We start from the raw sequence: 14,325 nt of genomic DNA, 5'->3' as shown, positions 1-14,325 counted from the left end.
TTTAATTGATTTTTTTGCACACAGGCACAGGAGATTTGAATTATCTGAGAGATTTACCAGGATAGATTAACAGGACTGAATGGACAGTCTGTCTGTGAGGGATTTGTTTGTTGTATTGAAGGGCTGTGGCTGTCATTTGCATTTAATAAAATCTTTTGAATAGTGTGTTATGGAACTGGTGAATAGTAAGTGGTAAATATTTTTACACATACACATTTGAAAAGTCTCTTATACTCACCAAGGCTGCATTTGCTTGATTGAAAATACTGTACAAACAATTAAATTGTGAAATATATTTAAATACAAAACAGTTATTTTATATTATAACATTTTTAACATTTTAAACATTTTTCTTTTTTAGCAGTCATTACTCCAGTTTTCAGAGTCATGATCCTTCAGAAATAAGTCTAATATTCTGAATTCTGAGCATTTTAAGGCTGGAATACACAACTTTTCCCCCGACTTTCAGTCTGGACAAGTTGATTATTTGACTTGTCAAGGCTAGTTGTCGAAAGTCAGAGCCAATCTTCAGATTTGAGTTGACAGATTTCACAGAAAATCGTGTAGTTTACATCTAGTCTGAGGATATCAAACATGTTTTATATATTGAGCCGATTTTAGAAAACATATTGTTTGCAGGTGCAGTTATGCATCGATGTCAATGTGCTGGCTATGGTTCTGACAAAGGTTTCTCTAAGCTCAGGATACTGAGTGGTACTTATGTCTAATTTAGGTATCAGCTTTGTCTTCAGATATTTTGAATTTTATTTTAGGAGAAAAACAATTATATTCCTAATATTGTAAATACTGAAACTATCATTTAAATACTATTATACATTTCTGAATATTAAAGGTTACTATTTTAAATTATCTTCAGTGCCCAGCATTCTATATGTAGCCAAACACAGTAGAAAGGGATTAGATAAGTGTAAGATGTTTAGTAAGAGATAAATACTTTCTTTTTATCAAATGTAACACTAATATACCAGTGCTTCATGGTTGTTGCGTATCTTTTATTCTTACATTTTGCATGCATGTAAATATAGGTCATGATTTCCTCAATTAAATCATTGTGCAAGAAAACACTGTCTACTCTAAACGACTTCAAAAATGACAATGCATGTATTGTGTTTGATTGAAATGGTGTGGATGAATGAGATTGAAGCTACCCAGAAGGGGGGAACAAATGCTTTCATATCTCAAATGTTTCTGCTAGACATAGATGAGGTTACTTTAGCATCAAATTGAGACTTTTGATTGAGAGTCTCCTGCTTCTCACACTTGTGTCCTGAATAAAAAAAAAAATGCTAACGCTCTCACAATGGTCTCCTTTAAAGTTTTAGAAGAGACCTCAACAAAAGCACACACTGTGCTCAGATTTTTCTCCTGAACTAAAAACTCTGTGGTCTCATATTTTCTTCCCACAAAGTTTCAGACAGGATCTCAGCATCACAGACTAGGCTCAGATTTTTCTCTTTAGCTTGAGAATCTGGAGCTCTCACATTTGTCTCTTTTTAAGAAGTTTAGAAGAGACCTCAACAACTTTATAAATTGTGCACCAAGTCAAGTACCTACTGTAAAATACACTAAAGTCAAAGACAATCCATAAATTCAGAGTTTAAGCCTATATTAAGAGTGAAGATGTGCAGAAATAAGGTCTACTCTTAATTGCTGACACACAATAAGAGAATAGTGCTGTACTGGGCACATCATTTATTCTTGGAAATAGTAATGTACCCGATCAAATCTGACTTACAGAAGTCTTACTACAGGAACAGTTACCCTGGAGCTTTCTTAATGGTTTTAAAGGCACATTAAATGGCTTACGACTCAATCCTTGACTAATTTGATTATTAATGTATTGTAGAAATATTTGAGTTCATACTGAAATATTTGATTTGTAAAGTTGTTGAGATCTCGTCTAAACTTTAGAGGAGACAAATATGAGAGCCCCAGAGTTTTTAGCCGGCAGGGGTCACCAACCCTGCTCCTGGAGAGCTACTGTCCTGCAGATTTTAGTTCCAACCCCAATCAAACACACCTGGACCAGCTAATCAAGCTGTTCAGGGTTACTTGATAATTACATGCATGTGTGTTGGAACAGGGTTGGATCTGAAGTCTGCAGGACAGTAGCCCTCCAGGAGCAGGGTTGGTGATCCCTAGCGTGTCTCTAGTGTGTGATGATGAGATCTCTTCTAAAACTTTAAAGGAAACCGTGGTGAGATTGTTAGAGTTTTTGTCTCAGGAAACAAGTGTGAGAAGCAGGAGACTCAAGCAAAAGCCCATTTGATGGTAAAGTAACCCTATTTTTTGTTTGTCTTGGGCAAACATTTGAGATGCTAAAGAGATCTCATTTTTTAATATTCTTTCCTCTGGGCTGTTCTTTTTTTAAAATTGGCAGTTCTGTCCATAGCGACTTTACACTTAATACAGTAACAATCCGCTTAGAGAATAACCCATTTGAGGAGAGGGCTTCAATCCTGCTCCTGGAGGGCCACTGTCTTGCAGAGTTTAGTTCCAACCCTAATCAAACACACCTGAATCAGCTCATCAAGCTCTTCAGGATCGCTTGAAAATACAAAGGCATGTGTGCTGAAGCAGGTTGGAACTAAACGCTGCAGGACAGAGCAACAATGGCTTATTTTTTGCTGATTGCAGGGATTGAACCAGTATTCTTCCAGTTACCAGCCCTAAACTTTGCCTACTATACTATCTGCTCCAATAAAGTAGTTCATCATTTAACAACATCCACTTTCATCCTCATATCAGTCATTCCATTATGTAATGCATCACATGTGTTTGCATTAAATAATGGCATAGAGTAAATGAGACATGATGGGACCAGCACAAGACTGGAATGGAACAACCAAGATCTTCCCATTAAAAAAAAAAAAGTCCAATCTAGCAGAACATTCCTATCAACCAACCCCTCAAAAGAAACTTGCCATTGGAGAGCTTGTTGAAAATAAAACCTTCAAAGCATTAATAATCCAAGATGGAGTCAACAGAAATTTGAACCTGTCACTCTCCATTGAGAGTTTTATGGGAAGCAATGTTCCAAGACCGATCCCTATATGCTATCTCCTCACCACTGAAGTGTGACTGAAATCGCAAGAATGAATCGATCAAGTTTTTCCTTGAGGTACAATCCCCCCCCCCCTCTCTCTCTCTCTCTCTCTCTCTCTCTCTCTCTCTCTCTCTTGCACTGAGAATGAAACGTGCCACATTCTTGAAGTTTGGGAAAGCCATTTTGGACACAATGGTGGGCACTTAAAAGCCCTGGGAAATAAGACAGAGTTCAGAGTTGGCGGAGGGAGGTAAAGCATAGCATTGGAAGTCAATATATGACAGTGGGTTGGAGAGAAGAGAAGATGGAAGGAGGGCATGGGGTGTTAATAGAATGAAAGAATCAGCAGGATAAGCTAGCCAGTCCAGCATGCAGTGTTGACAGGTAATCATTGAATGTCAACCATGAGGAGGGAACAGAAGCAGCAGAACTCTCTCTTTACTGTTTTTAGTAAGCTCTGATGGTGGATGACAGCTGATAAAGTGCCACAGTAATTCCACAGTGAGGACTGAAACTTGTGAAATGAGACAAAGTTATGGGATGCTTTCAGCTAAAACCCACTCTTGTCTTACTGCTAGTTGGTCAAACTAGTTAAGACACATTATTAACATAGTAGCTAAGTTTATGCAACTCGCCCCAGATGTCCGTATCCAGGGCAATGTAAAATCACTGTGTTTTCTGGTAAACTTATACATCCTTAAAATAAGATCAATGAACTTGGAAGCAAAATTGTGTAAATAAGACGTGTTTTCAGAGAATATTCACTGCCATTCAAAAGTTTGGGGTAATTTTTTCAAAATTATTTTTAAGAGAAGTCTCTTTTGCTCACCAAGGTTGCATTTGTTTGACCAAACACTACATTGGTAACACTAAACTCTTTTAGAAATTTTGTGTCAGGTCTCCAGTGCTGAGCACCATTTCGGTGCCGTCTGTAAGTCGTTTCCACTGTAGACTCCAGATTGATCATGTATGAGGTTTGGGATGAGACATTGAGGCAGTTGTCTAGGTTTTAAAACAAAACTAAGCCAAATTCCTCTGACCACACCAGGTCTTCTCCTCAAAGTATGTGTTATTATCTGAGGGCATGTTTTCAACTATTTCTGCTTTGTTTGTCCAACCTAAAACCCTCCCTTTCTCTCGCCCCTTTTTCAGCCCTGCTGGCTTCGGGACACTTCCTGGGAGGAATTTCCGGCAGTGGATACTTCATCCAGCAATCGCCAAAGGGTTATCTGTTCTCACGGTCGGTGATGGTGTGACAGACACATCTTTCACGCTCTGATCTTCCCGAGGGGGAGCCACTGAGGATTAGCTGGCAGATGATGCATCAGGGGGAGGAGGAAAGGCCGTGTTTATCTGCTGTCCCCGTGTCACAGAGAGCTTCTGAGGAGCATTCAGCTGCCAGCGGCATTAGTGGGCCTCAGCCATCCAGCTGTTCACCTCACTGCCACAGCTAAAGTGATGAGTCCCAGCCTTTCCTTTCAGGTAGAAACCGCCGTGTCCTCGGTCTAATTGCCCGGTAGCCGAATTCCCCAGTCTGGGCTCAACCGTCTTCGAGTCTGTAATGGGTGGAAGTACAGTGTTGCGTGAGAGGTCTCTGCCAAGCTGCTTTTCTTCCTTTCCCTGTGCAGCTAGAATTAATGAAGAGAAATAGCTGCCATTTTGGGTCCCTGTGCTCACTGCATGTCACTTACAGGAGACATCTATTTATTCAATTATAAGACCGGTCTGACAAGGTGGCTCAGCTGAGGTTTCTCATTGTGTAAAGTATGATCAGTGTTTTAAAGCATTTTACCCATACAACTGAGTATTTTACCAACATAATATAACTTTACCCGTGTACTGTAGTACACTCCAGGGGTTTGGCAGGTTAGCATGGCGACTGCATGTGGTTTTTGTGATGCCATCAGCCAATCAGCATCATGATGCCATTTTAGTATGGGTCATATTATATTGGACTGCTTTTAAGATGGTGATTTAATTCAGAAATTTCATTGATAGATGCTTTTAACAAGGTTTCACTTGGGAATTCTATCATATATTCATTTATATATAGGTATACGTATAAGTTGTATTTATACCTGCCACTAAGTGGCAAAAAGACTGAGCGGCAGCATTTGTTTTCAGCGTGAATGCCGTGAAAAACACACAAAACACATCTAAAACAGGAAAGAGCTTTGCGATTGACTGTACAACTAGATTTGACCAGAAATCTGAGGTACTGTATATTTTTACAGACTGCAAAAAGCTACAGAACAGACTATATTCTGCATAATTGGATGTTTTTAAATAAACACTGACAAAAAACTATACAAATTTTAGGGCTGGACGATAAGATGATATACAGTATAACATTAATGTAAGTGATCACTCTGATTTAGACCTATCTATATTGTATTTACATAAAACGTTTACAGGCAAATTTTCTATATAAATGTCAGGAAACACGATTCCTGGCTGCATGTCAATATCCATGGATCACTGGATCTTTGATAAGTTGTAAGGAACACTATATCGAGTCCAACTTTTAGTTTAAACTGATAATAGTTTGTTTTACCCGCATTTTCGCAGTTTCCCCTATTAACTCCAGCCGCGCAGCAGCTCTTTTGCCACTCAGTCCGGCTGAGGGGGGCTGTTCCGGTGGGAAAGTGACGTTAATGCATTCCCTCTATTGCCATAGTAACTCACGACATTGTTCAGGGAGAAAACGGAACAATATACTACCTTTTTTTAAAGTACTGTTCCTTTTTTTTTTGAGAAGTACAACTTTTTAATGAGGGAAAAGAAACTGAGTTCAACTTTAAAATATTAGTGTCAAGACAACTTCTTATTTCTCTCTTTCTTTTATGATGCCAGCTCGCTAATAAAGTGCAGGTAGAGGCTTATTATCAAGTTGTGTGCTTTCATGGTTTTATGGACAAATAAGGAAGCAGAAATGACAGGTGGCGTTCAAAGGTTTGCTCAACTTGTCGAACACAAGCCAATTGGACGCATTACTGTATGGAAATTGAAGCAAGGGGAAGGCGTCTGTGATACAGTAAACAGGATTAGGAGCTTTTGTTTTCTTTGCTGTCAGAGCCAGTTGTGTCCTGCAGAGAAAGATCTAATGGAACGAGCCTGGCTGAGACTCCAATAGACCTGTTACAGACAGTGTATACCGTGGGAGTTGTAATCAAACGTTAATTACCGGGCCCACCTGTTTACAGACGGATCAGCTCAGATGCCCTGTCCCACGTGAAGATTTGGGGAGGATCAGTATTCCCCATTTCAAAAAGATAATGCTGTTTTTTTAGGCACATTGGTTCAAACATCTAATTTTGCTTTAGAGTTGGACGTAGGAAGTATTTGTAATGTACTTTTGGACAGGGGAGAAAAATACCACTCAGGTTGGGTGGACATGGTTGCTCATACTTTTTAAAACATGCACATATTCCTGTGTGGGTCAATGCCACTTATTTTTTGTCCACATCTATTAATTTATTCCAAAATACATTAAAAATGCAATTAATACTTTAAGTGATTTTAATGCAGAACCTGATTTCACCAAGTGCAACATGTTCCTGGATCATCATTCCAATCAACCAATCAGATTTGAGGGACAAGTTTACAGTTTATGCTTACAACCAGGTTTAGGAGTTTCTAAATCAGTGTTATTCACCTACCATTTTCTTCTGATTTCAGGGATAACATGGGTGGGGTTAAGTTTAGGGGTAGGGATTGGGTTAGGGTTACATTTTTGGAGAGGAATGTTGTTCCAGGATCAACTAAATGTGTCTAATCCTACAAAATCAGGACGTGAGATTTAAATACACATTTTCTAGGATTTTCTTTTCTAAATTAAGGGCCAGAGTTGCTTAACAGTAGCCTGACTTCGTCATACTCATATTCTAGTCAGAATGTGTGTCTGATTCTGCTCCATAGGGCTTTGATTATGAGGCGTGTCTTAACCGAACCAGGAAAAAAAAAAACTCTGCACTCAATTGGATAGACCTACAACCAATCAGAGCAAAGCAGTAAGTGTTTTTTTTTTTATGAGCTACGCAAATTGTCAACAGAACTCAACTACACGCACGCTGGAAGAAGTAGTAAAATAATGAGTGTAAATGTCAGTGTAAATGTCCTCCATGAGTGCGACCAAAGGAGAAACCACAGCGTCCACAGGGTTTTCATTGCGTCCCATCTTCTTAGCGACCATCGGAGCCGGCTGATAAATTAAACTTTTGCCGAATCCCGTAGGAAGGACGGCAAACCCTTCTTTCCGATCGACAAATGCCTTGATTGCAGTTCTCTGTTCGTCTTTTAAAATGAATGTGCTGTCGATTTCTTTTACAACAGACGCGATAGCGGAATCTATACATCTCAGTTCTCCAGCTGCAGTCATTTTTGAGGGAAACCAGTTCAACCCAAGCGCTCTTTGATAACGTGATGATTACGTAACTGCAGATCATCTGTCCATCATCGTATAAAGCCCGCCCTGGCAATTTGATTGGCCCGACTAATTCTGAACCGATCATAATTACTCCCCAATGGATCGAGTCCAGACCGAACTTCCCGACCAAATAATGTTGTGGGCGGGGTTCGGGCTGGCATCCAGGCTAGCTTAACAGGGCAAATTAGCTTGAGAGCACAATTCCAAAAAAGTCCAGATGGGAGTAGAAAGTTCTGCGCGTGATCTAGTGACGACGTGCAAATTAAAGAACGCTGCCGGATCATTTCCATAATGACCAACGCAATCTACCAAGAGCAGATTAGCATCTTTATGCTTTTTTGAGGCTTTAAATAATGGCGCAAATACCAGTGAATTGACTAGCGCAAAACTTAGTAAATCACCTTATATGAATCATTCAAATACTCTCCTCCCATAAATTTAGCGTCTGAAAGGGAAACTCCTACAAATGCATATGCAATAATGTCAGAATGTTATGCAAAAATGACCCTGTCCACGTCTTTTCAGCACTAATTTTTCACTGCATGTCTTTAGTAAATCCTGATAGTACTTTTTTAACGCCAAAAGAGGGTTTGCACTGATGCAAGCTGTTAGTAGATCTGGCCCTAAAAGCATAAAGCCAAAAATGTGATTGTAAAACAACTGTCCTGATATTACAATAATGATACATGGGTAATACTTTATTTTGATGGTCTTTTTTGAAAATTAAGAATATAAGTAACTTTGTAACTACATGTCAACTAGCTCTCATTAGAGTATTAGTAGACTGTCTGCTATATCTGCTAACACTTTATTCTGATGGTTCCCCAGCAGACATTCTACTGACTATAAGTAACTTTGCAAGTACATGTCAACTTATAGTATTCTAACCCTAACCCTACCACCAGTCTACTAATACTCTGATAACACTCTAATGAGAGTTAGTAGACATAGGTGCAAAGTTACTTAGTCAACAGAATGTGTTAAAGGGACCATCAAAATAAAGTGAAACCGATATGTATAGAATATAATAATATAAGAAATTTATAAAAAAAAATATATTATAAAAAAAAAACATTTATATGAGTATAAATTTAAATCCTCATCATTTATTTTTTTCTAAAAATATTAAATATGTAAAAAAAAACATGTACTGTATTTAAACCGCTTATTATTAAATGCCGAAAAAGCACATGTAGATGTAACACCAGATCACACGGCAAGAATGGTGAAAAGCCTTCTGTTTGATGTTGATGTGAAATTCACTGCCTCAGCTAATACTAATAAATTAATTCCCATGTGCTTCTTTGAAGATATATTTGAGCACATGACTTTTCACACCAATCTGATATATAACCCACCCAAACTAGAAAGACTTTCAGCCTGCTGACAAAGTTTGCTTTTATCCAATTCAGAAGGAGAGAACTTAAGAAGGAGAGACCTGCATGACCTACAAGCCTTTGGAATTTGAACCAGTGCATATTTAAATTGGATGGTTTGTTACCCATTAATGGCAGTATAAATGGAAATCTGAATGAGAGTCCATGCCTCTGCCTGAAAGAGTTAAGGTGTGTGCTCCTTGAGAAAATCTCGACTGAAGTGTCATGAATCCTGAAGCGCAGAAGCTTTCTCAGGTTCTTAAGACTGCACACTGTGTTCCAGTCTGAGCCCACAAGCTTTGTTTGACCTAGTTATTCTAAAAAGCAGCGAGGACTTTGACGCATTTGATTTCCAGGATGGCTGTGTCTGGTACGGCGGGTGATGGGCACATGCAGGAACGCGTGTCAGTATTCACATCCTCCCTACGGCTGACAGGTCACGGAGAAAAGGCCAAGTCCATCACGCTGAGGTTTTTTACTCTCAGTCTGTGAATGTTTGCTAGGCTATATATGTAACCTTTTGTAAATCTTCACTGTAAATGTTGAAGTTTTATTTATGTTATTTGTGTTTTGTTTCTGCCAGCATGCAGGATTACGATGTACATTCCTACACCATATTTATACGCTTGTTTGTGTGCTCGCAAAACTGTGTGTCTGTCTACAGTTTGTGTATGTCTGGCATGTCTATAGATTAGTATAGAGGATAAAGGAATAGCTTAAGGGAATTTTATTTGCATGTGTTATTTTATTCATATCTCTGAGTAAAATCTGAAGCAAAATATACACTACTGTATTTAAAAAAAAAAGTTTTATTAATCAAGCACTTTAAATGGATAAAAAGTGACAAACACTTTTTTAATGTTACAGAAGACTTCTATTTCAAATAAATGCTTTTCTTTTGAACTTTCTATTCTTTTTTTAATAGAACGATGGACCATATGACATTTACAACTGTCAGAAATCACAGAAATAAATTAAATTTTAAAATATATCAAAATAGAACATTTTTATTTGAAACATTAAAATATATGTAAAAATATTACTGTTTTTACTGTATTATCAAATAAATGCAGCCTTGGTGAGCATGAGACTTCTTTCAAAAACATTAAAAAATCTTACCAACCCCAACATTTTAAATGGGTGTACATATGATACAAAATAGGTTATTTCATAAAAAAAAAAAAAAAAAAAGTGACCAAACTTATTTTTTGAAGATTGTATGTCCATTTTAATAATTGTTCACTTGACTATATATTGAGAACGTATTACTTTCTTCAATATTCTGTTATTTACAACTGCAGTGTTTTGCTGAAGTACAGCTCTTATTAAAATTAGTTTAGAAATGATTTTGAAGCAAGTGCTGCATGCTCAGAGGGTTTTTCTTTTTGCAGGTTTTGAGAGACAGATGTGTTGTCTAGTTTCTGAAGGAAAGCTGACACACAGTAGGTCAACATCACTCATTTATTCACTTAAATAGAAACGTTAAACTGAAATATGTTTTCAAAAATTGAATGAGGCAATCTCCAAAGTCTCTAGCCTCTTCAAGAGGATATCTGTGTATACCCTTTTGAAAATATCTAATTCTATCAAGACATTTACTTGTGGCAGCAGTTAAAGGATAAGAGATTTTTTTTCACTCCGTCAAGGCCTCTCACCATATTCTTCTCAAATCAGATTTTCCTGCAACACTGCTGAAGCAATGAAATAAAAATCTAATTTCCCCAAATGAAATCAACCAAAAAACCAATTGGGAGCTGCAGGCTTTCCCTGAGAAATCACATCAGAATAATTCCACATTCCAAACACATATTTTAGTCTGATAGCAATTCATCCATCAATACACCGATTCTGTCTAGCCGCCTCGAACAGATCGTCCACAGGTATTGCATTGTATGCCGTCTCCATAAGAGGAAAATCAATCAAAATTTTAATTCAGATAATACTGTAATACACTGGTCTGTGCAGAGCTGTGTCCCATATATGAAACAATGATGCTTTAAAATGTAGAGATCCCCGTTTCTTGCCGCGGGACTGGCGCGAATGAATAACCTTGGTTTGTGCTGCCGAGCTGTTTAAATGAGTTACTTTCCCATTTCGGTTGTCAATGGAGAAGTTTATTACATGTGAGAGGCATAACGTGGATCCGGTCCATTGAATATTTGCCATTTAAATGGTGTGCAGATTTCCATCAGTCAGCGCGTGACAAAACAGACTGTGCGTGCAGGCGGTAAAAGACGTTTATAGTTCAAGATCAGCTGCTTTAAAATGTGTATAGTACAAACACAATAGTGTACAAGTGCTATCTCTGAATGTTTGCAAAAAAAGTTAATTGTAAATCAGATATGCATTAAAATTCCCTCTCACCTATACACATGCTTGGACAGTCAGTGATTCCAGAACTAATCTTTCAGCCAAAGGATATGAATTACAGCGGCGGGGGACAGAATTAAATGAGTTGCAATAAAAAGGTGTTAATATCCTCAATTACTTCAGGGCTGAAAGACCCAATGCTCTGCCTGTGTTTACCGTGGTATTTACCGCATCAGTGCATGCAGCTTTAAGACCAAATGATCCTGATCCTGACACGTGTGCTCGGTTTGACGTCCTCGAGGATTAAATGACTAGTCAAACATATGCCGGTGATTAATGTAATGATTCCCAAGAGTTGTTTAATATGCTTGGCTGGTGTATTCGCTCCTTAACAAGTAAGAGAGCATAATCACCATTGTTTGCTTTGTTTTTTTTGTTTTTTTTGCAGGACTAAAAGTGGACAGGACGTCAATGGGCTGGACTATGATTCTAAAAGATGACTCTGGTGTAACGGGCTGGACATGGCGTGTTGGGAAATACCTGCTGCTCTCTATGTCTCTCATTGGAATGCAAGTGAGGTCGGACCTGGAGTTTCCAAAGGACAGGCACTATACGTGGAAAACGGGTAAGCGTGTTGTCTATGATGTCTATTCCTGTGATATGGAGATTTCTATGCTAGATCTCTTTTTAATGGCTCTGCTTTGATGTTTCTTCCTCCTGTTAGCATTACACAGCATCCATCCATCCATTCAGGATTTTATCTCACTCGAGCTCCGATGGTGTTTATCAGGAACTAGCGTAATAAATTCCTCTGTGCCGTTTCAAACATTTCGTCATGCTGCTTTCCTACATCTAATGTTTAATTAGTACATTGCTGTCTGAGATGCGGCCTAGCAGTTAACGTGTTCTGTTGTTCCAAACCGGTTGCATTGAACACAAAAGAAACTGTTTCGCAAAATGTTCAAGCTGCTCTTTTCTCAACCCTTGCTTATTGGAAAAATGTGCCTCTACCTACTGTATATTTTTGGAAAACTCCAAAAATGTACCTATACTTACAACTCACTGCAGTTTCCAGTTGAAATGTACAGAATTGTGCAAAATTATTCAACCCCCCGGAGACTACCGGTATAATAATTTACAAATGTAGGCTTTTCTAAAGATACAGTTTTTTGTATTATTTTTTTTTTATCTACAGCAGTTTAGTGGCAAATTAAAGGTGATAATGTCAATAATGTAATGCTTATGAGTTATGATTTTTTTTTTTTTGTAATACAGCTATGCAATAATTATTCAACCCCTATTCAACGCTGCTGTTTTTAAGTCACTTATTTATATGGAATGGTACAAAATTGTGTTAAAACACTTTGGAAACTCTATAACAAACCTGAATTAGATTGTGCTGTTACACATACCGGTACATGCATTTAGCCCATGCATGTGCTAAAGTTGAGTTGCAAATATGACCAAGTCAAACGAACTCTCTCAAAAGCTATATAACAAATTGTTTTATTACATTAGAAAGTCTATGGCTACAAGAAGATTTCCAAAACACTAAAAGTTCCTAGAGACACAGCTGGCAACCTTATTCATAAGTTTTAACAATTTTGTACCAGAGAACCTTCGAGGGTTTTGAAGAAAAAGCACAATGTCATTAAGGGGAATAAAATGATTGATCAGAGCAACTAAGAAAAACCCTCAATTTACTGCCAAAGACTGTGAGGATGACCTGGTGAAAGGAGGAAAAAACATTTCAATGCAGAGTATAAGAAGATCACTAGACAAGCATGACCTTCATGTTGGCACATCTTGCCAAATGCCACTCTTGACCAAGAAGAACATAAAAGGCCGATTTAAATATGCTAAAATAAATGTAGGAGTGTGGAGTTTTGTGGAGTTGGACCTGTGGAGTTTTGGAAGAATGTTTTATGGAGTAATGTGACCAAATTTTTGGACATATGGATCAGCGGTATTTTTGTGCAAAAAAGACAAAGCTTATGAGCAGAAGAACACCATCTACATGGTCAAACACGGAGGTGGTTCAGTCTTGTTATGGGGTGCTTTGCTGTTGCAGGAAGTGCAAATCTTGACTGTATGAAGGACATCATGAATTCTTTGAAGTATCAAGCCATTTTGGCAAAGATGGTGATGCCTTCAGTGCAGAGACTGAAGCTTGATGGACTTTCCTGCAGAACAGCCATCCCAAAGTATTTATCCAAATCTACTGAAGCTTGGTTCAGGGATCAGTTGTAGAATGTTCTTGAGTGGCCTGTACAGTCTTCAGATTTAATTTCATTACACATTTTTGGTGGAATTTGAAGAAAGCAGTGGTAACGTGAAAACCAAAGATTATCAGTGATCTGGAAGCTTTTTCAAGCAAGGAATGGACCAAGAATGCAGTAGAGATGTGACAGAAGCTTCTCAGCACTACAGGCAGCGTTTATTGGAGGTAATAAAGAATAAACGATTCTGATAAAAAATGTGACTTTTGGGGGTTGAATAACTTTGAACACGATTTTTTCAAAAAAAATGTTCAATTCTCATCAACTTTACATTCTCAGAATCACTCAAATGTGTATTAATGCACTTTCTATAATAGTTAACTGATGCCTTTGTTGAATTGTTTTCATATAATTTAGTTCTTGGCAGCAAAATGTCTTGCAGGTCAAGTGGGTTGAATCATTTTGATTGCAACTGTATAAAGACTTATTTTAATGTGGTTCCTTGAACAATGTTGTGACCTCAGAACACTTTTACCATAGTGTATGATTTGTAAACTAATACATTTTGATGTGAACGGAACATAACCAGCTACATATGGATGGCTTTTCTGATGTAGTTGAACTTGCTCAGTAGCTCACCTAGTACAGCATTGCACTCGTAATGTGAAGTGCTCGGGTACGAGTCCCTTGAAAATGTTTTTATCTCACGTTTGCTTTTGTTCACACTGTTTGGTTAGGTTTAGGGTAAGATTTAGTGTAGTCGGTATGTTATTTTCAAATGCAATTGAGCATTCACCTTTTAGTGCCACACACCAAGTCATCTTTATTTATATAGAGCTTTTTACAATGCAGATTGTTTCAAAACAGCTTTACAGTGATAACAGAAAAATAATGCAACAAAGTTTGTTTCGACTGTAGCGCAGATCT

The 14,325-nt window shown here is 37.9% G+C and overlaps 1 protein-coding gene across 2 annotated transcripts in view; it reads left to right on the top strand.

Annotated features, from left to right (window-relative positions):
• The window catches only part of thsd7ba (thrombospondin, type I, domain containing 7Ba), a 281,426-nt gene that overhangs the window by 58,276 nt on the left and 208,825 nt on the right, over positions 1-14,325 (top strand). For both annotated transcript variants that reach the window (XM_056241724.1, XM_056241715.1), the window contains exons 2-3: positions 4,220-4,549; positions 11,628-11,804. In XM_056241724.1, coding sequence (XP_056097699.1) covers positions 11,651-11,804 — 154 coding nt within the window. In that variant the 5' untranslated portion in view covers positions 4,220-4,549; positions 11,628-11,650. The remainder of the gene's footprint in view (positions 1-4,219; positions 4,550-11,627; positions 11,805-14,325) is intronic.

This window comes from Rhinichthys klamathensis, unplaced genomic scaffold, assembly GCF_029890125.1.
Source record: "Rhinichthys klamathensis goyatoka isolate OS25496 unplaced genomic scaffold, OSU_Roscu_1.1 h1tg000021l_1, whole genome shotgun sequence".
Classification (NCBI taxonomy): domain Eukaryota; kingdom Metazoa; phylum Chordata; class Actinopteri; order Cypriniformes; family Leuciscidae; genus Rhinichthys; species Rhinichthys klamathensis.
This window is presented reverse-complemented; position numbering and strand designations above follow the sequence as displayed.